This window comes from Hemitrygon akajei, chromosome 6, assembly GCF_048418815.1.
Source record: "Hemitrygon akajei chromosome 6, sHemAka1.3, whole genome shotgun sequence".
NCBI lineage: Eukaryota > Metazoa > Chordata > Chondrichthyes > Myliobatiformes > Dasyatidae > Hemitrygon > Hemitrygon akajei.
In genome coordinates, this window is record NC_133129.1 from 47,069,570 (window position 1) to 47,096,720 (window position 27,151).

The 27,151-nt window shown below is 40.2% G+C and overlaps 1 protein-coding gene across 4 annotated transcripts in view; it reads right to left on the reverse strand.

Moving 5' to 3' along the window:
* The window catches only part of fcho2 (FCH and mu domain containing endocytic adaptor 2), a 204,209-nt gene extending 187,330 nt beyond the window's left edge, over positions 1-16,879 (reverse strand). The window contains exon 1 of one of the 4 annotated variants that reach the window (XM_073048321.1): positions 16,514-16,879. In XM_073048321.1, coding sequence (XP_072904422.1) covers positions 16,514-16,540 — 27 coding nt within the window. In that variant the 5' untranslated portion in view covers positions 16,541-16,879. The remainder of the gene's footprint in view (positions 1-16,513) is intronic. The other 3 variants (XM_073048322.1, XM_073048323.1, XM_073048324.1) reach the window with 3 other exon arrangements.
* Between the last annotated feature and the right edge of the window lie 10,272 nt (positions 16,880-27,151).

Sequence of the window (27,151 nt, forward strand, 5' to 3'; positions counted from 1 at the left end):
TTTGCTCAAAATATTGAATTATGTTACAGGTCAATCTTCACTAATCCTGCACCATTGGGACCTGAGGAGTGCTGGATTAGTCAAAATACCGAATTACAGAAGGACCACATTAAGCAATAGCTAACCGCCTCATCATACCTTTAAAATATCATGTTAATCAGTACAAGTTAGATAATAATGAAACAGAAATATTAAATGAGTAGCAAATGAAATTTTACACTGTACAGGCACAGATAAAATAAAGGGTACAGGTAAATGTACAGAAATTAACTTTTACAGAAGAGTTGAGTACTTCTGCTTCTAAAGTGAGACGTTTAATATACCTTCAGGCAAAGTTACATGTTTGCAAGTGTGGGGTTGTCAAGATCATCAACATCTTGAAAAATGAGTGAAGCATCAGGAACTGGAGCTGAAACTGGCACAACAGTTTCTTCAAAAACTGTTGATGTTGGTGGCAGCACATCTGGGTGAGCAGAAGCAGAAGTTGGAGAAAGGAGGTCTTCTATACGCCACATTTCACAGGACCACCAGGCAGCCAGGGATTCAACGCTAGGCTCTTCCCTCTTCACTCGTAGTTACTGAGGGAATCCTCGTTAGTTTCTTCCCCTCTGCTTAGTAATATGCTTAAATTCAGCAGGTCGCCACGTCTGATCTGTGGTCGTAGGCGGAAGAGAATGGAGCGCCGGCCAGGCAGGAGAGAAGGTGGACTGACCCAGCGCACGCCAGTTCCCCAGCCGCTGGCAGGTGAGACGGGTGGGTGCCAGGTGGCTGCGCCTCATGCAAATGATATTAATGCAGGAAAACAAGCAGGAATCACTTGTCTGTGCTTACAAGAGCACGCCAACATGTGAACAGATCTAGCGCAACTAAAACAATGTGCAGCAGATTGATACTGTGGCCCAGGAAATTTGAAATTACAGTTGTACGGAAAATTTGAAATCAATGCCGAATTATCGAAGGAACCAGATTACAGGTAGTCGGATTAGTGAAAGTCGACTGTACTCACTATTTTTGAATGGTTGCTTGCTGTTTTGAATGTTTTACACCTTGGCCTCAGAGGAACCCTGAATTATTCAGCTAAATCTACGTATGGTTTGAATGATAATTAAACTTGATTTGACTTTACCCAGTTCAAACAAAATCTGAGTTGCAGGGTCCTAAACAGCACAAATATAAATCAGAGGAAAGCATAGATTAAAGCCATTTTGAACTGTAATGACGACATACTTAGATTGGGTGTGTAATATCGTATGAGACAGTATAAGGAACAATCTATGAGAACAAGAAATCAGATAAAGATTGCAACAACCAGCTGAATGGAGCAACAAAATCATTCAATGTCAAGACCAAATCATATACTTAATCAATGGAAGTTTAACATAACATGATGATTAAAAACGCATGCATCCATGAAAAACTACATGTCAAAATTAAAAAAGGACGTACTTTACACATCTCTGAATTTTGAAAATGAAGGAAAGCCAAACTTTTGGGCTAATATTGGACCATCAGACATAGAAGCAGTATTAGGCCATTCAGCCGTCAAATTTGTTCTATCATTCCATCATGGCTGATTTATATCCCTCTCAATCCCATTCTTCTGCTTTCTCTCTATACCCTTTGATGCCCTTACAAGGTTAATAAAGCAGCATTATCAAGGTTACAATCCTTCTATTGCTCCTACCTTGATGTCAGGCAAGATGCTGAATACATGTAGAAATATAATGGTACCTATGTTAGTAATGACATGTGATCTTGATGAAATTTGAAAGGTATTTCAATGATACTGCTACTCCTTTATCAATTTCTAAAAGAGTTTTCAGTTTGTCTCAGATGTAGACAATACTGATGCAAGTTCATCAAACTGTAACATTGATGTTTTCTTTCTCAACCGATCCAACCTCATTTGCAAGCTATTTACAAATTCTCTTTTCTTTCAAAGTTCCTGCAGTTGCACATTTCTACATTTTAGTTCCAGAACTAATACTTTCTCTCTTCTATTCTCATTCATCTCTCTAGTAAAACCTCCTCCAGATGGATTAACTGTGATTAATGAGCTTTCACCCTCTATCATATAACACGAACAATATTTATATCATCTGGGTCCTACTGGCTTCCACCCACCACAGATATTCTCTTTATTCTCTCCAACTAACCCTACAGCCCTCTGCCCTACAACTTTAAACATGCTGTTTCCTCAGTTTTCCCAGTTGAAAGGTTGTCAATTTGAAACATTAATTTTATTTCTCCCTCCATATGTTCTGCCTCATTTGCTAAGCACATCCAGCAATTAAAATAGAAATAGAAATCCTGGAAAGAGTCAGCAGATAGCATAGCATTTATAGAAAGGAAAACAGAGTTAATATTTCAGGATGAAGACCCTTTTTCAGAACTGAGAAAGGGAAAAACCAAGTTAGTCTTAAGCTATAGTGAGGATAGGTGAGGGATGGATAGGTTAATAGGAATATCTCTGATAGGGTGAAGCCAGGGTTGCCTTGGGGAAAAAAACTTGAAGTTACCTGGTTGTTAAGTTTGATGGCAGTTAGAGAGAGAAAAAGAACTATAGAGAGAGCAAAAGCAGTGAAATTAGGGCAGTTAATAAGACAAAATATAATGAATATAAAACTTGCATTGGTGGAAAAGAAAAACTGAACTAATAAATCAAATACATACCTGCACTTGCTAGTTCTGATTCAAAAGAAGTGAATTATACAAAGTAGTTGAATTCAATATCAAGTCCAGGGGCTGCAATTGTGCCTAGATGGAAGATTGGGTGCTTTTCCTCAAGATTACATTGGTTCTTGTTATAACAATACAGCAGACTGCAGACAAACATGTCAGAGTGGAAGTGGGATTGAGAAATAAAGATGCAACAGGAAGCTGAGGGTTGTCCCTGGAAAATCAATGCATCTGTTCCAATGCAGAGAAGTATTGTGAATACCAAATGCAATACACCAGATTGCAAGTACAAGCAAATCAACTGCTTTAATTGAAAGCAGTAATTTGCTTTTAAACATAGAAACCTACAGCACATTTCAGGCCCTTCGGCCCACAATGTTCTGCCAACCATGTAACCTACTCTAGAAACTGACTAGAATTTTCCTACCACATAGTCCTCTATTTTTCTAAACTCCGTGTACCTACCTAAGGGTCTCTTAAAAGACCTTATTGTAACCATCTCTACCATCATCACTGGCAGTGCATTCCAAGCACCCTCTACCTTCTGTGGGAAAAACTCACCTCTGACAACCCCCTTGTACCTACTTCCAAGCATCTTAAAACTATGCCCTTTAGGTTAGTCATTCCAACTCTGGGAAAAAGCCATTGGCTATCTACACAATCAATGCTCTCATCATCTTATCCACCTCTATCAGGTCACCTCTCATCCTTCGTCGCTCCAAGAAGAAAAGGCCAGGTTCACTCAACCAATTCTCATAAGGCATGCTCTCCAATCCAGACAACATCTGTGTAAATCTCCTCTGGATTCTCTCTATAGTATCCACATTCTTTCTGTAGAGAGGTGACCAGAACTGAACACAGTACTCCAAGTGGGGTCTTACTGAAGTCTTATATAGCTGTAACATTACCTCTTGGCACTCAATCCCACACTTTTGGTCCCTGAATAGTTCAAGAAAAAGAGGAGAAAGGTCAGGTGTTACATATTCCTTGGCTGCATGGGAGAATGCTGTGAAAGGAGAGTAGGTGTGGGTAAAGAGGAGCAGACCAGGGAGTCACAAAGAGAACAGCCACTTCAGAATACTGTAAAAGAGAAGTAAAAGATGTCCAACGATGCCATTTCATTTCAAATGATGACCTGTTGAATAAGAAGGCTGGTTGGTTGAAATGAGCATCAGGGATCTCCATCCTTGCTCTGCTTACAAGGGCTGGGGCAAAGAGCAGAGGTGGGGAAAAGTAGTTGTTAGCGGTTTCACCAACGACAGCAGAAGGGAAGCCATCATTCAAGAAGTGAATAGACATTTCAAAGTAACACGCACAAAATGCTGGAAGAACTCAGCAGGTCAGGCAGCATCTATAAAAATGAATAAACAATTGACATTTCAGGCCGAAACGCCTCATCAAAACATGTCAAGGTACATGTGTAGCAAGTCTTGTCATTGGAACAGATATGACTGGGCTAGAGGCAGGGTGAATGGAGGTATTGTCAAAAAATCTGCAAGTTTTGTTGAGTTTCCAATGAATTTTTCTAAGTAGCATATCTCCTGAACTGAGGACAGAGATGCAGAAAAGAAGGGATGAACCATGTAAAAGCAAGAGCCAAGTAGGTACTGGCAGCAAAAGTAGAGAAATGTCTAAGTTCTATATGCATATAATACATAGTAACACCAATAGAATCAAAGAAAGTGTGCATGAACCTCACAGCGAGAAGGCTGTGAGACAGAGCGAGCTGATGTTCAATTCCATTTTGCTGATTAAAACTTCCAACTGAATTGAAGAGGAAGACTGAAACGTCAAAGCAAATGCAGCAGATGAGAGCTGGCTGCCTGCTTTTAAATTGCTGGTGGGATCGCTCTGCTGCCAGAGAGGGGCTGCCTTTTGATCACTGTTGGGATCACTCTGCTGCCGGAGAGGAAAAGGCCTTCAGCTATGTTCAGAGAATGTTACACAGGTTTTCTGCATTTTGGAATATGGACTTTGACTTTTTTCTTTTTTCCAGTCTTACAGATTTTTATTTTCTGTTTTTCGTCCTGTCTCTTTTTATTTTTCTGTGCAGGGAGGTGGGATTTGGGGTTGATGATCATGCTGTCGTTCTTTTTTTCCTTGCTTTCGTGGCTATCTGAACAGGAAGAATTTCAGAGTTGTATACTTTGACAATAAATTAACTTTGATCCTTTTATATAGTGGAAAAAACATGGGCTTGAAACAAAGACTTATGCCATGCAGGTTCCTATGGAAACACATTTGATCTGGAGAAAGTGAGTCATATTGAAGGAGGAGTTGTTCAATGTGAAAAGGAGTCAAGGAAGGAAAAAATAAATTGTGGGTAAAAGAGCAAGCTGAAACAATGGCTCATTTTCATTTTCAGCAATTTCTGTTTTCATTTTATATTTCCAGCACTGCAGTTTTTTTGCTTTCCAGTTTTTTCTCCATTTTATAATACTTTATTGTAAGGTTCATACTTTTATTTTTGGAACCAATTTAGAGGATGCCAAACTTTCAAATAGGCTCCAAAACATTATAATATGGGCCAGGCAGACACTGGGTTGGCTTTATGGAATATTAATTCTGAATGCATTCTTTCATAATTTTAGTTAAAGGAAACTGCACCATGCCAAATAAACATTCTCTGTTGGCACAACCTAGAAAATTGTTATTGCTATCTATACTGAGAGTGTGGAACAGCCGACACAGCAAACTATTCTTATTATGGTTAATTAGAAACTTCGATTTCCATCATGATACAAACAGGATGTGCTGAACAAAAGTTTCAATTGTGTCTCTCTCTTTCCTGGGAACATTAAATTGTTTAAAGTTTATTTCCATCTCATTTTATAAAAAACTAACAGAAGCGACAGAGGACAAAAAAGGAAAAAAATTAAAATATCACCAACTAGAAAAGTACATAAACTTAATTCTTATATAATGTAAAAATATTTAATATGTCAACAAAAAGAGGTGTATTGTTCATCCCTCAGATTTGGAAGTGACAATTAGTGTGCCATTATATAGATTGTAAAATAAAATTATATTTCTATAACTATTTGCAGTTTGAATTCTTGACATTAGTCATGTCAGCTTTACTTCAAGTTCACTGTTTACATTGAGTACTGCAGCTAGGTCACTGTACTAGATAATTGTAGTTGCAATGTTATGACTAAAAATGGTTCTGTATTTGGCTCTTGATGAACAGATAAAGCCAGGTGTGGAGAGGAGGGGGAAGGTAGAGCCAGAGGCTGGTAAATAATAGGTAGAACCAGATAAGGGGAGGATGAAGTAACCAGCTGGGGTAGTAGTTACTGAGCCAATGAGGAAGACAGTTAAGAAAAAGGTGTGTGTGTGATGGACAAAGGAAACCAGCTGAGGATGATGAGTCTAGCTATTGGTGGGCTGGAGAAGGGGATAGGAGGGAATGAAATAGTTTAAGAGAGAAAACACAGGAAATGGGAAAGGAATGCAGGGGTAATAGGTTAAGTGCAATGTTCATGACATTCCTAGCAAAGCCAACAATAAAATGTGTTGCTCTGTGTCCTTGCCTTTTTGTAGGTTATGTTGTGCTTTCATTGTTCCAGTGCTACTCAGGCCCCTTTTTCACTACTTTTTTCTGGTGTAATGTACTCATCATGGACCTTTCATCCACTTCTATCACTGGCACACTTTCCCCTTTCATCGCATCTCCTCTCACTCACACCCATCCCCACATGTCCATTTTTTGGGAAACCTGATGTTCAATTTCTTTTATAAGTTGAATAACTTCTTTCCCTACCTAAACATCAACAACTCTCTATCAAGATTATATTCTATTTTCCAAATATAATGGCGGTATCCACCTCAGTGCTTCTAACCTTTATACCATTGCTCTCATCTAAAGATTCCCTTATCCTGTTAGTGACAGGACCATCAACAATGGTTATTCCATTCACTGTGAATCTCCTCTCTCTTCAATCCCTCCCTCCCATATCTATAAAATCTTCCATACTTTCACATTCTCACCAGCCTGCACATTCAACAGTGTTCCCACAGATCTGCCATGACAGTGTCAAACATCTTTCCTCATCAGTAAGCAAGGTGCAAAATTAATCCTTTCCTCCCACCATCCAAGACTCAAGATACTCCCAAATGTGAAAGTTAGTATTGTAGTATCAGAATCAGGTTTATAATCACAGGCATGTGAAATTTGTTATGTTAGCAGCAGCAGTTCAATGCAAAACATAATCTAGAAGAGAGAAAAAAATATATAAACAAGTAAATCAATTACATATATTGAACAAATTTTAAAAATGTTCAAAAACAGAAATACTGTATATTAAAAAAAAAGTGAGGTAGTGTCCGAAGATTCAATGGCCAGTTAGGAATCGGATGGCAGAGGGGAAGAAGCTGTTCCTGAATCGCTGAGTGTGTGCCTTCAGGCTTCTGTACTTCCTACCTGATGGTAACAGTGAAAAAAGGGCATGCCCTGGGTGCTGGAGGTCCTTAATACTGGAAGTTGCCTTTCTGAGACACCACTTCCTAAAGATGTCCTGGGTACTTTGTAGGCTAGTGCCCAAGATGGAGCTGACTAGATTTACAACCTTCTGCAGCTTCTTTCGGTTCTGTAGAGTAGCTCTCCCCTCCCTCCCCCATACCAGACAATGATGCAGCCTGTCAGAATGCTCTCCAAGGTACAACTATAGAAGTCTTTGAGTGTATTTGTTGATATGCCAAATCTCTTTGAATTCCTAATAAAGTATAGCCACTGTCTTGCCTTCTTTATAACTACATCGATATGTTGGGACCAGGTTAGATCCTAGAGATCTTGACACCCAGGAACCTGAAGCTGCTCACTCTCTCCACTTCTGATCCCCCTATGAGGATTGGTATGTGCTTCTTTGTCTTACCTTTCCTGAAGTCCACAATCAGCTCCTTTGTCTTACTGATGTTGAGTGCAGCTCTTTAGGGACTGGGTTAGGGAACTGGAGCTGCAGCTCGATGACCTTTGTCTAGTTAGAGAAAGTGAGGAGGTGATAGAAAGGAGCTATCGGCAAGTAGTCACACCGGGGCCTCAGGAGACAGATAAGTGGGTAACAGTCAGAAGAGGGAAGGGCAAGAGTCAGATACTAGAGAGTACACCTGTGGCTGTCCCCCTTAACAATAAGTACTCCTGTTTGAGTACTGTTGGGGGGTGGGGGGTACTTATCTGGGGGAAGCAACAGCGGCCGCACTTCTGGCACGTCTGGCCCTGTGGCTCAGAAGTGTAGGGAAAGGAAGAAGGCAACAGTAAAAAGGGACTCTATAGTTAGGGGGTCAGACAGGCAATTCTGTGGATGCAGGAAAGAAACACGGATGGCAGTTTGACTCCCAGGTGCTAGGGTCCAGGATGTTTCTGATCGCATCCACAATATTCTGAGTTGGGAAGGTGAACAGCTAGAGGTTGTGGTACATATTGGTACCAACGACATAGGTAGGAAAAGGGAGGAGGTCCTGAAAACAGACTACAGGGAGTTAGCAAGGAAGTTGAGAAGCAGGACCTCAAAGGTAGTAATCTCGAGATTATTGCCTGTGCCACACGACAGTGAATATAGGAATACTGTGTGGAGGGTAAATGCATGGCTGAGGGATTGGAACAAGGGGCAGGGATTCAACTTCTGGATCATTGGGACCTCTTTTGGGCCAGAAGTGACCTGTACAAAAAGGACGGGTTGCAATTGAATCTGAGGGGGACCACTATCCTGGCAGGGAGGTTTGCTAAGGCTATTGGGGAGAGTTTAAACTAGAATTGCCGGAGGGTGGGAACCAAATTGAAGAGATGGAGGAAGGGGTGGTTGGCTAACAAATAGAGAAAGCTTGTAGGCAGTGTGAGAGGGAAAATAGGCAGGTGATAGAGAAGGGATGTGCTCAGACTGATAGTTTGAGATGTGTCTATTTTAATGCAAGAAGCATCATAAACAAAGCGGATGAGCTTACGAGCTTGGATCAGTACTTGGAGCTAAGATGTTGTGGCCATTAAAGAGACTTGGATGGCTCAAAGGCAGGAATGGTTAGAGTGCCAGGCTTTAGATGTTTCAGAAAGGACAAGGAGGGAGGCAAAAGAGGTGGGGGCGTGGCACCGTTGATCAGAGATAGTATCAAGGCTGCAGAAAAGGAGCAAGTTATGGAGGGAGTGTCTATCGAGTCTCTGTGGGTGGAAGTTAGGAACAGGAAGGGGCCAATATTCTACTGTGTTTTTTTTTATAGACCACCCAATAGTAACAGGGACATGGAGGAGCAAATAGGGAGACAGATTCCGGAAAGGTGTGAAAATAACAGGGTCATCGTGGTGGGAGATTTTAATTTGCCAAATATTGATTGGCATCTTCCTAGAGCAAAGGGTTTAGATGGAGTGGAGTTTGTTACGTATGTTTCCTGACTCAACATGTAGATAAGCCTACAAGAAGAGAGGCTGTACTTGATCTGATATTGGGAAATGAACCGGGTCAGGTATCAGGTCTCTCAGTGGGACAGCATTTTGGAAATAGTGATCATAATTCTATCTCCTTTACCATAGCATTGGAGAGGGATAGGAACAGACAAGTTAGGAAAGTGTTTAATTGGAGTAAGGGGGAAAATGAAGCTATCAGGCAGGAACTTGGAAGCATAAATTGGGAACAGATGTTCTCAGGAAAATATACAGCAGAAATGTGGCAAATGTTCAGGGGATATTTGTGTGACATTCTGCATAGCTACTTTCCAGTGAGAGAGGGAAAGGACGGTAGGGTACAAGAACCGTGGTGTAAAAAGGTTGTTGAAAATCTAGTCAAGAAGAAAAGCTTACGAAAGATTCAAAAAACTAGGTAATGATAGAGATCTAGAAAATTATAAGGCTAGTAGGAAGGAGTTTAAGAATGAAATTAGGAGAGCCAGAAGGGGCCGTGAGAAGGCCTTGACAAGCAGGATTAAGGAAAACCCCAAAGCATTCTACAAGTATGTGAAGAGCAAGAGGATAAGATGTGAGAGAATAAGACCAATCAAGTGTGACAGTGGAAAAGTGTGTATGGAACCGGAGGAGATAGCGGAGGTACTTAATGAATACTTGGCTTTAGTATTCACTACGGAAAAGGACCTTGGCAGTTGTAGGGATGACTTATAGCGGACTGAAAAGCTTGAGCATATAGAAATTAAGAAAGAGGATGTGCTGGAGCTTTTGGAAAGCATCATGTTGGGTAAATCACTGGGACCAGATCAGATGTACCCCAGGCTACTGTGGGAGACAAGGGAGGAGATTGCTGATCCTCTGGCAATGATCTTTGCATCATCAATGGGGACAGGAGAGGTTCCGGAGTATTGGAGGGTTGCACATGTTGTTGCCTTATTCAAGAAAGGGAGTAGAGATAGCCCAGGAAATTATAGACTAGTGAGTCTTACTTCAGTGGTTGGTAAATTGATGGAGAAGATCCTGAGAGGCAGGACTAATGAACATCTGGAGAGGCATAATATGATTAGGAATAGTCAGCATAGCTTTGTCAAAGGCAAGTCACACCTTACGAGCCTGACTGAATTTTTTGAGGATGCGACTAAACACATTGTTGAAGGTAGAGCAGTAGATATAGTCTATATGGATTTCAGCAAGGCATTTGATAAGGTACCCCATGCAAGGCTTATTGAGAAAGTAAGGAGGCATGGGATCCAAGGGGACCTTGCTTTGTGGATCCAGAATTGGCTTGCCTACAGAAGGCAAAGAGTGGTTGTAGATGGGTCATATTCTGCATGGAGGTCAGTGACCAGTGGTGTATCTCAGGGATCTGTTCTGGGACCCTTCTCTTTGTGATTTTTATAAATGATCTGGATGAGGATATGGAGGGATAGGTTAGTAAATCTGCTGATGACACAAATATTGGGGTGTTGTGGATAGCGTGGAGGGCTGTCAGAGGTTACAGCAGGACATTACAAAAGTGTATAAAATTATGAGACATAGGGTAGAAGGTATATTTTTAAGCTGAGAGATATACAGAAGGTAATAGGTAATTGAATTTGGAGGAAGTGGATATGAAGGCAACATCAAATGGACACGTGAACAGGAGGGCAATAAGCACAAAGTCCATGTACAGATAGATGTACAATTTAACTTGACATCATGGTTAGCACAAATGTTGAGTTAAAGGGCCTGGTCCTGTAATGTACTATGTTCTATAACTTCTTTTAAGTTCTTATGGCAGATCATTAACCTGAACTTTTAACTGTTTCTCTTCCCATTGATATGCAAGACTATTGAAAAAAATTCAATATTTTTTGGGGGTTTTTTGAGTTTGGATTTCTAGCATCTTTTTAATGTAAGACCATAGGAATTACTGTTTTTTAAAGACCCTTTTGGTTACTTTCTTCTATCATCACAATAACATGATTAGAAAAATACAGGTACATTAACAACACTTAAAAGGGGCATGAACTGATAGCTGGATAAGAAAGGTTTAGAGTGATATGGGCCAAACACGGGCATATGGGACTAGTTTAAATGGGAATCTTGGTCAGTTTGGACCAGTGGAACCAAAGGGCCCATTTCCATGCTGTATGACTCGATTAAAAGAAATCAGAAATGCAAAATAGTGTATGAAGTTGCAATAGCCAACAAGACTGTGGATCATCCAAAAGCATTTTTGGAGTACATCAATGGCAAGAGGATAACTCAAAAAGGAATATGGCTCATTAGGGACCAGAATGGCAATTGTGCACAGAGCTGCACATTAGAAGTGTGGTCTTAATTGTATACTTCTAATTCATTCAATGTATACTTCTATTCACTAAGAAGGACAATGTTGTTGGAGAATTCAAGGACGGGGATAGTAAAATGCTTATGGATGTTAACATTAAAAAGGGCAACATATCAGATCTTTCAGTGGGCATCATAAGACCATAAGACATAGGAGCTGATTGAGTCTGCTCCACCATCCAATTCTTCCAGTCATCCCCACTCCCCTGCCTTCTACCCATACCCTTTGATGCCCTGGCTAATCAAGAACCTATCTACCTCTGCCTTAAATGCACCCAGTGACTTGGCCTCCACAGCCGCTCTTGGCAACAAATTCCACAGATTTACCACCCTCTGACTAAAGTAATTTCTCCGCATCTCTGTTCTAAATGGACATCCTTCAATCCTGAAGTTATGCCCTCTTGTCCTAGACTACCCTACCATGGGAAATAACTCTGTCATTCCTAAACTGTTCAGGCCTTTTAACATTTGAGCTGTTTCCAGGAGATCCCCCCTCATTCTCCTGAACTCCAGGGAATACAACCCAAGAGCTGCCAGACATATCAAACTGGATAAATTCCAGGGCCTGGCAAACTGACATCCCAGGGAGCTTTAGAGGCAAGTGAGGAGACCTAACAGAATTTTTAAAAAATTTTTGCTGACCTTAGCTTCTCCCTCTGAAACTGCAGGGTAATTTCTATCATATTATGAACACTGTCTCTTAAGGGTTCCTTTACCTTAAGCTCCTTAATCAAATCATACAACAGGTCCACAATCCCAAATTCTGAAATCCAAAAAGCTCCGAAAAACAAAAGTTTTTTTTCGCCAACAGCTGATGTCACTCAGGTGTGACGTGGCAGCAATAGCAGAGGCCACCAGACATCAGTTGTGGCTCAGCGCTCGTATTGGTTACACTTGCATTTGCTGTTCGCTGATATTTTGTGTTCACTGTTGACTTTGTGTTTAATTTCACTGTGAAAATGTCAAAAAGAGCTGCAGATACCCCTATGGGTAACAATGAGAAAAAGAGAAGGAAGCATCTATCATTATCAATAATGCAGGAAGTGGAGTTATTGCAAAAGCTTGATCAAGGTGTGTCTGTGTGGCATCTTACTGAAGAATATGGTGCCAGAACTACCACTGTATATGATTTAAATAAACAGAAAGACAAGTTACTGAAGTTTTATAGTTACAGTGATATTCTACATTTATTCCAATAAGTCATTTACCATGTGTTTGATTCAGTTCATTTGAAGCTGTATATTTTTATGTTTTATTGAATGTTTTTGTTGGAAATAAAATATTTTTCTTGTTATTATTCCCTAAACAATACAGTATAACAACTATTTACATAACATTTACGTTGTATTAGGTATTATAAGTAATCTAGAGATGATATAAAGTATACGGGAGGATGTGCGCAGGTCAGGAGCTCCTGAAGTCCACCCGCACTGAGACAGGTTAAATAAGGGACTTGAGTATACGTGTTTTTTGGTATCCACGGAGGGATCCTAGAACCAATAAGGAGGGATTCTGAAATCTGAAAAATTCTGAATTCCGAAATGCAACTGGCCCCAAGGATTTTGGATAAGGGATTGTGGACCCATATTTGTTATAAATCACTATAATTTGTACATCGTACATTTAGATGGAGGCTTAACATAGATATTTACTCATGTATATGAAGGATGTAAGTAATAAAGTCAATTCAGTTCCATCTGATTTGTTGCACAACACTCAATCCAGAATTGCCTCTCCCCTAATGCACTCTACCACAAGCTGCTATAAAAAGCCATCTCTTGGTATCCAGCACCAACCTGATTTTTCCCCAATCTATGTGCATATTGAAATCAGAATCAGAATCAGAATGAAATCCCCCATGACTAACATAACATTACTATTTTTACATGCCTTTTTCTATCTGCTGTTGCAATTTGTATCCCTCGTCCTGGCTACTATTTGGAGGCCTGTATACAACTCCCATCAAGGTCTTTTTACCCTTGCAGTTTTGTAACTGTACCCACAATGATTCTACATTTTCTAATCCTTCATCACTTCTTTCTAAGGATCTGATTTCAATTTTTATCAACAGAGCCATACCATCCCCTCTGCCTACCTACCTGTCTTTTCAATACAATTTATACCCTTGAACGTTAAGCTCCCAACTATGATCTCCTTTCAGCCACAACTCCATGATGCCCATAACATCATACCTGCCAATCTCCGTGTTACCTTATTCTGTATACTATGTGCATTCAAATAAATCTCAGCAATTCTGATGCTCTTACATTAAAGATATTGCAGATTTTGCAAATAAGTACAAAACACTTAAATAAGTAGTTACACTTAAATGTAATTCTTATTACTTCGTGTCACTGTCATATTCACATTTCAGAGACATTTACTAGCCAATATTATGATACACAGCAGCTGTCACATAGCTCCTGCAATTGCACACTAACACATGGCAAAAGTTAAAAGACAAAGCATTTTAACGAAGTTATAAAAAAAACTAAAATGTAGTAAATCACCTTCCCAACATAAATTCAGAAGGCCTGTGCCATCGTACTTGTGAACAAGCATGATCTCTTCAAACTTATTCTAGCATGAATACAAATGTATCCATCATACAACTGAATCTGCCTTTCAAGTATGATTTCAGGTACTACAATGAAAAATAATTTTTCTAGACACCAATCTTATGAATAGAAACTTGTAGTTAAATGTTGGGATATTGCTACTCTAAGGGACAATAGTGTACAGTTGCTAAGTAATTTAAACCTTGAACTTTCTCTCCTACCCCTAACCTTAAACGGTGGCCCACTTACTCAGAATTATCAAGGTCCAAGGTTGCATTTTCTGCCCCAACATCACTCACAGAAAAACATAAAAAACAGTGAGCAACTGCAATAAACTATCAGTAGACTTGATTCCACAGCTAGTATGGCCGTACCATTCAAAAGTATAATGATACACGTACAGGAGTGAGATATGCCAACTACTGCAGTGGTGCCGCAGCAACAACCAGGCTCTCAAGTTATGTCAGTAAGATGAAAGTGCTGATTGTGGACTTATAAAGAAATCTATTCAGTATACATAATTGATTTACTTGTATATTGATTATTTTATTTCATTATTATTTTTTTTCTCCTCTATATTACATATTGCATTGAACTTCTGCTGCTAAGTTAACAAATTTCACATCACATGCTGGTGATAATAAATCTGATTCTGATTACTTGAAGTTACACTGTTCTAAACTAAGTTGATTTCTGGTGTTTCATAGTCATACACTTTGCCAGAATTAAGGTCCAATAAAATATTACTATCAATTTTAGAAATGTGAGGACAGAGGGAAAGTGAATTATTTGGTCACACTGAACAAGTCCTGCCCTGTTTTGCATCCAAAATTGGTAGTGAAAACATCCATAGGTAATGGCTGTTAATAAAGAAATTCCTTTGCTGCTTTGGATAACCTTAAGAAGATATGTGGCTAAACATTTAGGACGTCATTCAATTAAATCCTGGATCATGTGCACTTCGATCACATTTACTCACTTTTGGTATTAATGAATATGGTTTAAATAATTCAATTATCCCAGCACTTTCCAACCATGGATTCCAAAGTTTGGGAAAAAACTTAAGAATTTATCAATAAATATCTGACTAACCACCAAGTCCACTTTCTCATCTGATTCCCATACCACTAGATTTGTTTACAGTCAAAAAATTCTAGAGTTCTCAACCTTGAATGTATTCAACAATCAAGCACTCACAGCCCTTTCAGTGGAAGTTGCAAAGGAGTCAAAATTTTCTGAGTTAACAAATTTCATTGCTTCTCATGACAAAATAGGCAAACACAAATTTTGACATTACTTTCCTAGTTCTAGACTCCAAAGCGAGAGAAAACAGGCTCTTTGATTAACAAGCCTGTTAAAAATTTCGATGCTAAATTAAAAACACTTTTCATCCTGCTACTGAATCCAGCATTTCTATAATGCTAAAACAGAACTCAGAATATAGAAATGGTAAAAGCAAATGCCATTCAAAGGACCACACTGAAGTCCCCAGAAGGCATTTTCAACTGGTAAGGTCATAAGTAACCCATTAACTACACTTTAATCTGTACAAGAAAAATACCACTTCACAGAACTAAACATTTAGTTTTACCGCTAAATTAAGGGGGAAAATTAATTTATTTCTTCCTTAGGAAGCTTAGTATTTTATCGTACAACATAGATTATCCTGGTTCAATTTCTCCGTTTACAAATCCATCTGTATTATCAGAGTTCTGATTTGAGGCAACAGTCCTGTTTAAGGTGTAGCTGTCTGACCTACTAATTTTTTCCAACGCTTCATAATTTATGGTAACATTTCTCTTTCAGTGCGTTCAGGTTTAAGGCGACAGTTGGGTGCGGCTGAAAAGGTAAATATTTTGGCTAACAAAAATGCCAGTCATCTTGACTCCGTCAGGAAAAAGACATCTGATCTCCTCGCACATTATCAGTTTACGGCATCAATACAGAGTGTCCTACTGTCCTGAAATTTCTCTGTAAATGGGAGACCTATATTCATTGGAACAATCCCTCGGAATCGACCAGTTCAACATTCTCAAACTCCACTGTATTTAACACTATAAAACAATTGGTGTATTATTAAAAACTAATGTTTAAATCGTTTAAGAAGAGATTATTTGTTTTACTTTTAATGTCAGTTTCTTTAAAATCCCCTACCCGCGGTTCTCAAATACTCGCCACACTAACTTATTTACGGAAGAACTGAGACTCGTGACAGACATCTACACTGGCTAATCAGAAATATAAACATAAAATTTCCAGAGACGCTCTTCCAATCAATGCGCTGAACGTACACTCCCCGCCCCCACCAGTAATGTAAAGGTTTGGTTGCACTGTAAGCTTTGAGCCCAGCGGTAAAGGAAGGCCCGATCCGCCGCGTTCGCGTAAAGCCAGCTCCCAGCAGAAGTACAGAGCCCGGCACATTCACATCCCGACCTGAACCGGCAGCGTCTGGCAGCCCTATATTAACAATAAGCGAGCACCTTAAGACAATTCAAAATAAACGGACGAGATTATGAATTCCCTACGAATAAAAAGGGACAAGAATCAACGGACGTACCCAGAAATTATCCACGAACTGCGACATCTTGAAGCCGTCGTCGTTGCTGCCGCTCCTCTGATGGTGAACAACTGTCCACCTCAGGCGCGTTCGTTATTTGGGACAGATGGAACGAGAAAGGAAGGATTAGTGAGGTGGGAGGGGGGGAAAGGGAAGGGTGGTTTCTCGTTTTAATATTTTGACAAAATGAATCGTTTCAGCGATTTGGAATTTTTTCAGCAAAATAATATACAGCCAGCGCAAACTCTGCGGCTCTGCCACTCTCCGGCCGGTCCGCCCGAGTACAGCCTGTCACTCCGGCGCGCGCAGGCGCGCACGCACGGCGCTCGCTCTCCGGCCGGCGCGGCGGCGCGCGCGGGACCCGGGTCAGCCGAGAAGCCGTGCACGTCCTCTCCGTACAGCGGCAAGGCGAATTGGGCTGGCTGGGATGAGTGGTCCCAGTATTGCCGTGACCAATACGTTTCAGCAAAACAAAACAGCAATAAACGCACACCCACATAAATACCGCAGCTGTCGTCAATCCTAAAATACACTTCCACCGTCTGCACTTTAACTTTCATTATAACCTATCTGTGGTCATATCTAGAATGCATCCTTTTGATGTGTGGCTCTGCCCACTGTCGCTTGCCTATTAGTTCGTGGTGCCTGCTTTCACAATTGTTTATTCAATGGTACCCTATAATTTTGAGTTTCCTAATACACTAATATATTAAGTTATTAGTTTGATATGCCAGCTCTCTATTAATTTATTATGCATCACCTCATATTGTTTACAACTCAATGAATTTAAAACATTGAATTTTGCAGTATCAGATAACCGGTTAGTCCTGTGTTTCCTCTCCCTCCTTCCAATCCTCCTGAAGACCCTTCAATTCTGTTCCCTTTTCCCTAACCTCTCTTCCAGTCTCTTATATCTAATTTCCGTCCATCTTCCCACCCATGCTGCTTGACCCACTGAAATCCTCCCGAGGTTTGTTTTAGTTATTTTATAATGTTACTACTTTGTACTTCATAATTGTTCTGCAGCTAATTATTCCATTTGTATATTCAGTGAGTTATGTGGCTTACATGGATTCTGATTTCTGTGTAAGTATGCAATTTCAAGTGGAAAGTAGCTTTTATTCTAGTGCCCAAAGTGCTCATTTAAAAAATTTTTTAATGACATCATTATTCTTCGGAAAAAAATTGGAAAAAATATGAACATTGTACTAATCTTACTTTTTAGTGCTATCAGTGAATAACACATAAAAATCCTTGTAAACGAACACTTCCTTTCTAACATCTTTCATGTTTATTTTTGTCAATTGGTATCAGCTTTTCATTATGCTTTTGGCCCAACTAGGCCTTGCTGACCAAGATGTCCTACTTTTATTGCATTTGGCCTATATCCTCCTTGGCCTGTTCTACCCAAGTACCTGACCAAATTACATGTAAGCACAGTAACTGTAACCCCTACACCTTCCTCTGGTAGCTCACACTGTGTCCCCACCACCGTTTGTGTGGAATAAGTTTCTCTTCAGGTCCTGTTAAAATATTCCCTTCTCACTTTAAATGCAAGCCTTCTAGTTTTAGACTCCTCTAGCCTAACCATCTAGCCTAACTTCAACCATCTACCTTACTTGTGAACCAACACTTCACTTGTGAGTCTGTTGGGGTCATCTATTGCATCTGGTGCGGCCTCCTCTACATCGGCGAGACACAACGCAGATTGAGGGACCATTTTGTCAAGCACCTCCACTCTGTTTGCCACAACAGACAGGATCTCCCAGTTGCCACCCACTTCAACTCTGCTTCATATTCCCATTCGAATATGTCCATATATGACCTCCTTTACTGCTATGAGGAGGCCAAACTCAGGTTGGAGGAACAACATCTCATATACCATCTGGGTAGCCTCCAGCCCCTTGGTATGAACATCGAATTCTCCAACTTGCAGTAATTCCCTCCCTCTCCCTTCTCCATCCCACTTTCACTTTGCCTCCTCTTCCAGCTGCCTATTACCTCTCTCATGATTCTGCCTTCTTCTACTACACATAGTGCTTTCCCCTTACATTCCTTCTTCACCTCTCCTGCCTATCCCCTCCCCCACCCCTTGATCTTTCCTCTGATTGGTTTTTCACCTGACACCATCCACCCTCCCCCCACCTTCTTTATAGGGCCCCTGTCCCCTCCTTCTTCAGTCCTGACAAAGAGTCTTGGCCCAAAACATTTACTGCTCATTTCAACGGATGCTGCCCAACCTGCTGAGTTCATCCAGCTTGTTTGTACGTGTTGATTCGACCACAGCATGTGCAGTGTACTTTGTGTTAACCATCTACCTTATCTACCTGACCTGCTGAGTTCCTCCAGCATTTCAAGTGTGATAGCTTATCTATTTGCCTTATGGTTATGTACTTCTTTACATCCGATTCTCTATATAACCTCACCCAATGCACTACTGTAGTATTGACTATTGCATCATTACAGGCATTAGCTTCAGAACGTGATGTTAAACCAAGTTTCAGCAGAGGAATTCTCCTGCTATCATGATCACCATTTATATCTGAAGCAAAACGTCAAGACATGAAAATTGCTACTCCATTTGCCTAAATAGTCCCTTCAGCAATACAGACATAGTGTTAACAGATGTTCAAGGAAAATGAAAGATGCTGAAGCATTAAGTTTTTTTAAATAAAATCAGTGAGCTATAGCTGCTTTTCTATCCAATCCAATATGTGTCTACTGTTTACGAGAGGGAAGAAATGCTGATAGAATAGATTATTCCACCTCCCCTGACTTTTGTCATTAACTAGCCTTCATCACCCTCTTTCCTTTCAGCCGCTTTTTCATACTTTTGCCCCATCTCTTCTGGTGCCCCTACCCACTATAAGCCCTCTCATTTATTTTCCCATGTCAATAAAGATTATGTTTAATTTTCCCCCATTCTGATAAAACATTAACTTGAAGAATTATATTTCCATTTTTACAGGGTATGCCAAACAATGCTATTTATTGAGCCCAATCATTTTAAATTTTCATTTGTTGTTAATAACACTAATGCACCTTATAACATGTTTGTTTCTAATTAGTTTAAAATGCATGCTAGATAATTCATTTAAATGCGGTTACTGTTAGAATATTTGATCAAATATGATATGACATTCTACATAAACTAATGTTACTCCAGTGAAAGTTTGATCTTATTTGTTTGAGTAACTATCTTAGATCCCAAGTTCAAATTAAATTTATTAACAAAGTACTCTGACATGCTAACCAAAGTTAAACTTTTCCTGAAAATTTAAATCTGGAGGTTTGTAAATCTTAAACTCAAATCAAAATTATTTTACTCCATGAGAAGGTAATGATTTCAATAAGAAACCATCCCTTTTTTAAATTGACACAATCCTCAAATAGTTCTGTTACATACCTTGGAAACTAATCAACCCATTAACTTACAGCAAAGCATCAATTATACAAATGTAGAAACATAGAAAACCTACAGCACAATGCAGGGCCTTCGGCCCGCAAAGCTGTGCTAAACATGTACTTACTTTAGAAATTACCTAGGGTTACCCATAGCCCTCTATTTTTCTGAGTTCCATTTACCTGTCCAGGAGTCTCTTAAAAGACCCTATCATAACTGCCTGCACCACCGTTGCTGGCAGCCCATTCCACACACTCACCACTCTCTGAGTAAAAAACTTACCCCTCCACGTCTCCTCTGTACCTATTTCCAAGCACCTTAAAACTGTGCCCTCTCGTGCTAACCATTTCAGCTCTGGGAAAAGCTTCTGACAATCCACATGATCAGTGCCTCTCATTATCTTGTACACCTCTATCAGGTCACCTCTCATCCTCTGTCGCGCCAAGGAAAGAAAGCCGAGTTCACTCAACCTGTTCTCATAAGGCATGCTCCCCAATCCAGGCAACATCCTTGTAAATCTCCTCTGTACCCTTTCTATGGCTTCCACATCCTTCTTGTAGTGAGGCAACCAGAACTGAGCACAGTACTCCAAGTGGGGTCTGACCAGGGTCTTATATAGCTGCAACATTACCTCTCAGCTCCTAAACTCAATCCCACGATTGATGAAGGCCAATACACCATATACTTCCTTAACCACAGAGTCAACCTGCGCAGCAACTTTGAGTGTCCTATGGACTCGGACCCCAAGATCCCTCTGATCCTCCACACTGCCGAGAATCTTACCATTAATACTACATTCTGCCATTACATTTGACCTTCCAAAATGAACCACCTCACAATTATCTGGGGTGAACTCCATCTGCCACTTCTCAGCCCAGTTTTGCATCCTATCAATGTTCCACTATAACCTCTTACAGCCCTTCACAGTATCCACAACACCCCCAACCTTTGTGTCATCAGAAAATTTACTAACCCATCCCTCCACCTCCTCATCCAGATAATTTATAAAAATCATGCGGAGAAGGGTCACAGAACAGATCCTCGAGCACACCACTGGTCACCGAGCTCCATGCAGAATATGACCCATCTACAACCTCTCTGTCTTCTGTGGGCAAGCTAATTCTGGATTCACAAAGCAATGTCCCCTGGGATCCCATGCTTCCCTACTTTCTCAATAAGCCTTGCATGGGGTACCTTGTCAAATGCCTTGCTGAAATCCATATACACTACATCTATAATTATAAGCTCAGTTATCTGGGAGATATTATGAACTTAAGACCACAAGACCATAAGATACAGGATTAAGCCATTTGGCCCATCGAGTCTGCTCCACTATTTGATCATGGCTGATCCATTTTTCCTCTCAGCCCCAGTTTCCTGCCTTCTTCCTGTATCCCTTCATTCCTGACCAATCAAGAATCTATCAACCTCTGCCTTAATATACATAAGGACTTGGCCTCCACAGCCACCTGTGGCAAATAATTCCACAGATTTGCTACTCTCTGGCTAAAGTAATTCCTCCTCATCTCCATTCTGAAAGGACGGCCCTCTAGACTCTCCCACCACGGAAAACATCCTCTTCACATTCACTTTATCAAGGCCTTTCACCATTTGACAGGTTTCAATTAGGTCACCTCTCATTCTTCTGAATTCTATTGAATACAGGCCTAGAGACATCAAATGCTCTTCATATGACAAGCCGTTCAATCTTGGAAAAATTTTCGTAAACCTCCTTTGAAACTTCTCCACTGTCAGCACATTCTTCTTAATATAAGGGGTCCAAAACTGTTCACAATACTCCAAATGAGGCCTCACCTGTGCTTTATAAAGCCTCAACATTACATCCTTGCTTTTCTGGACCTCTTATAATTAATGCTAACATTGTATTTGCCTTCCTCACCACAGACTCAACCTGCAAATTAACCTTCAGGGAATCCCACGCAAACACTCCCAAGGCCCTTTGTGCCTCAGATTTCTGAATTTTTTCTCCATTTAGAAAATAGTCTGCCTTTTTATTTCTTCTATTGAAGTGCATGACCATACACTTTCCAGTACTGTATTTCATCTGCCACTTCTTTGCCAATTCTCTTAATCTGTCTAAGTCCTTCTGTAGCCTCTTTACTTCCTCAAACCTACCTGCCCCTCCACCTATCTTTGTATTGTCTACAAACTTTACAACAAAGCCATCATCCAAGTCATTGACATACAATGTATTTTTAAAAAACGGTCCCAACACAGATCCTGTGGAACTTCACTAGTCACAGGCAGCTAGCCAGAAAAGGCTCCCTTTATTCCCACTCTTTGCCTCCTGCCAATCAGCCAAAACTTTATCCATGCTAATATCTTTCCGATATACCATGGGCTCATAGCTTGTTAAACAATCTCATGTGTAGCCCTTGTCAAAGGCCTTCTGAAAATCCGAGTACACAACATCAATCGGTTCTCTTTTGTCTATCCTGCTTGATACTTCTTCAAAGAATTCCAACAAATTTGTCAGGCAAGAATTTCCCTTGAGAAAACCATGCTGATTACGGCCTTTTTTATCATGTGTCTCAAAGTGCCCCAATACTACATCCTTAACAATCGACTCCAACATCTTCACAACAACTGATATCAGACTAACTGGCACATAATTTCCTTTCTTCAGCCTCTCTCCCATCTTGAAGAGTGAAGTGACATTTACAGTTTTCAAGTCTTCTGGAGCCATTCCAGAATCGAGTGATTCTTGCAAGATCTTTACTAATGCCTCCACAATCTCTTCAGCCACCTGTAGGGTACACCATCTGGTACAGGTGACTTACCTACCATCAGACCTTTGCATTTCCAAAGAACTTTCTCCATAATAATGGAAACTTTACACACTTCTGACCCGGCACTCTGGAATCTCCACCATATTGCTAGTGTCTTCTACAGTGAAGACTGATGCAAAATTCAGTTCATCCACCATTTTCTTGTCTCCCATTACTACCTCTCCAGCATTGTTTTCCAGTGGTCTGATATCCACACTCCCCTCTCTTTTACACTTTTTGTATCTGAAGAAACTTTTGATATCCTTTTTAATATTATTGGCTAGTTTACTTTCCTATTCCATCTTTTCCTTAATTAATTTTTTAGTTGCCTTCTGTTGGTTTTTCTTATTTAATGGTTTTATTGTTTTATGTGAACAGACTTGGAAAAAAATAACAAAAAAAAACTAATGTAAAAAATACAGCACACCCACAAAAGCCACAACCATTGCAAAATCAAATTAAATATTGAGCAGCAAGAGAAAAAAATACAAAGGTAAAAAGTAAACATACTCAGCAGAGGTGCACCACACCAAAAACCCCAGTCCTCACCCAGTAAGAAAGTCCAATAGAGGGTCCCACAACCTTTCAAAGATGTCCCCTCTGTCCTCATTACATAGTCTCAGTCTCTCCAAATGTAAAGTGTTTGTCAGTTCTCTCAGCCACAGATCGTACATAGGCACTGAGTCCATTTTCCATATTTGCAGGATTAACTTCTTAGCAATCACCATTCCAAACAATACAGCCACTTTTTCATACTTATTGGCTGAAGATAAGGAGCTTGTTGCTCCAAGGATAGCTTCTGTTGGTTTTTAAAAGCTTCCCAATCCTCTGATTTCCAACTAATTTTTTTCTCTATCATATGCGCTCCCATTGGCTTTTATGTTGGCTTTAACTTCTTTTGTTAGCAATGGTTGTGTCATCTTGCCTTTAGAATACTTCTTTCTCTTTGGGATGTATATATCCTGTACCTTCCAAACTGCTTCAGGAAATTCCAGCCATTGCTGCTCTGCCATCATCCCTGCCTATGTTCTTATCCAATCAATTTTGACCAACACCTCTCTCGTGCTTCTGCAATTCCCTTTACTCCACTGTAATACTGATACATCTGACTTTAGCTTCTCCTTCTCAAATTTCTGGGTGAATTTGATCATATTATAATTACTTTCCCCGAAGGGTTCTTTTACCTTAAACTCTCTAATCAATTCTGCTTCATTGCACAACACCCAATCCAGAATAGCTGATCCTGTAATGGGCTCAACCACGAGCTGCTCCAAAAAGCCATCTCATAGGCATTCTAGAAAATCCCCTTCCTGGGATCTAGCACCAACCTGACTTTCCCAATCTACCCACATATTAAAAACCCCCTTGACTGTTGTAACATTGCTCTTTTGACATCTATTTTCCATCTCCTGTTGTAACTGGGAAACAATATCCTTACTACTGTTTGGGGGTTTGTATATAATTTTCATCGGGGTCTTTTTACTCTTGCAGTTCCTTAGCTCTATCCACAACGATTCAACACCTTTCGGCCCTATGTCACCTCTTTTTAATGATTTGATTTCATTTTAAACAAACAGAGCCACACCACCCCCTCTGCCTTCCTGCCTGTGTATTGTTGGACATTAAGCTCCCAGCTATAATCTTCTTTAGGCATGATTCAGTCATGCCTACAACACCATACATGCTAATCTAAATGTGCTACAAATTCATCTACCTGATTTTGTATACTGCACGTATTTAAATATAACACCTTCAGTTCTGTATTCACCTTTTTCGATTTTGTCCACCTTTTACATTGCAACTCATCGTGTTAACTGCAATTTTGCCCTATCATCAATCTTACCTTGCTAGGAGTCTCATTACACATTGCCTTTGTTGTAAACCAATTACCTCAATCTCAGTAATATCACTACAGTTCCCATCCGCTTGCCAAATTAGTTTAAACCCTCCCAAACAACTCTAGCAAACCAGCCCAGAAGGATATTGGGCCCCCCTCAGGTTCAGGTGTAACCCATCCCTTTTGTACAGATTGTAGCTTCCTCGGAAGAGATCACAGTGATTCACAAATCTGAACCCCTGCCCTCTGCACCAGTTCCTCAGCCACACATTCACCTGCCAAATCATCCTATTCTTACCCTCATTGGCATGTGGTGCAGGCAGTAATCCAGAGGTTGTTACCCCAGAGGCCCTGTTTCTCAGTTTTCTACCTAGCTCCCCAAAATCTCTCTTCAGGACCTCCGCACATTGTTTATCTATGTCATTGTAACAAATAATTTATTCAAATAAATATCAATAATTTTTGGAAATGGTATATTTAAAAGTATTATTAAGCTAGAAATTGTGAGTTATAATTTTCAATTTGAGCCCCAACTTAGTTTTCCAACATCATGATTCAGTTTGCTGTCCTCTACCCAACCGGAAAAGATAATTTTCATTAAAATATGATCCTTAAATTTTGAAAGACAAACAGAAGAGATTTGCAATGCTGGAAATCCAAAGGAACACACATAAAATTCTGGAAGAAATCAGCAGGTCTGGCAGCATCTTTGGAGAAGAATCAAGAGCTGACTTTTTGTGCCGAGACCTTCATCAGGACTTTTGAATGATAACCTGGTACATTATACTGATGGATCTTCCACAAAACACTGCTGACCAACCAAAATAACAATGTTTGTCAAATTCACTTTGTTATTTAAAATATCCATATCAATGATATATTTGTCTAATTGATTGACACGTTAATTTTTTGTGCATTTATTTTCATTTAAATTTAGTAGCTTTTTCCAAAGTTACACATCTGTATCTTTGCATCTAAAAAGATTTCTTGGCAAATATGCACACAGACCCAATTAGCAGAAACTTTCTACAGCAATTGTTTTCATGGAAGGGGCCAGCTTCCAGATTGACGTTTTTGTAAGCTTGCGTTACAGATCATGGAAACACAATTTATGCTAAGATAATTTTTTCTTGTAATACCATTATATTTGCAATTGCAAACACGAGGAAATCTGCAGATGCTGGAAATTCAATCAACACACACAAAATGCTGGTGGAATGCAGCAGGCCAGGCAGCATCTGTAGGAAGAAGTAGAGTTGACATTTTGGGCCAAGACTCTTCGTTTGGACTAACTGAAAGAAAAGATAGTAAGAGATTTGAAATTAGGGGAAGGGGTAGGGGAAATGCAAAATGATAGGAGAAGACAGGAGGGGGAAGGGCGAAGCTAAGAACTGGAAAGGTGATTGGCAAGATGAAGCCACACTCAGGTTGGAGGAACAACACCTTATATTCCATCTGGGTAGCCTCCAACCTGATGGCATGAACATTGATTTCTCTAACTTCCACTAATGCCCCTCCTCCCCTTCTTACCCCATCCCTTATTTATTCCCCCCACTCTTTTTTTCTCTCTCTGCCCCTCTCACAATCACTCTTTGCCTGTTCTCCATCTCCCTCTGGTTCTCCCCTCCCCCTTTCTTTCTCCCTAGGCCTCCCGTCCCATGATCCTTCCCCTTCTCCAGCTCTGTATCCCTTTTGCCAATCACATTTCCAGCTCTCAGCTTCACCCCTCCCCCTCTTGTCTTCTCCTATCATTTCGCATTTCCCCCTCCCCCACTACTTTCAAATCTCTTACCATCTTTTCTTTCAGTTAGTCCTCACGAAGGGTCTTGGCCTGAAATGTCGACAGTGCTTCTCCCTATAGATACTGCCTGGCCTGATGTGTTCCACCAGCATTTTGTGTGTGATATTTACAATTGCTTTGTTTGATCTGAGGTAAATTTGGGCTAGAAATGAGTGTTACTTAACAGAAGATAAAAATGAATATAGAATGTTGGAAACACTCAGACAGCATTTGTAAAAAGTTAAAAAGTTATCTTTCTGGTCAGGGACATTAGATAAGAACTGGGAAGGAGAGAAAACAAGTTAATATTAAGCTGCAGGAAGGGTGGAGAGAAAGAATGCCCAATGAGTCCAGGGTTGTCCTGGGGAGAAGCTATAAATAAGATCATCTTAATACAGTGCTTATTTTTTTAAAAAAATTTCATTCAAGTGAAGAGGTCTTTGCAAGGTGAGTCAGCAATTAATTGTCCATGCTAATTGCTCCTGAGATGTGGTGAGCTGGCTTCTTGAACCACTGCAGTCCATGAGTGTGGATATACTCACATTGCTGAAGGATTTTGACTCCAATAACAGTGAAGAAATGATGATACATTTCCAAGTGTATTGGAAGTGGCTTGGAAGGTGATGCTGCTTTTTTTTCTCCTTTTCCATCCATTTGGTAGAGATCATGGGTTTGGAAGGTTCTATCTGAGGAATCTTGGTGAGTTCCTGGAGCATATCCTGTAGATGCTACGTACTGTTGCTAATATACATTGATGGTGAAGGAAATGTATGGTTGTGGATGGTCTATCAAGTGAGCTATTATGTCCAGCATGGTGTCCGCTTCCTGG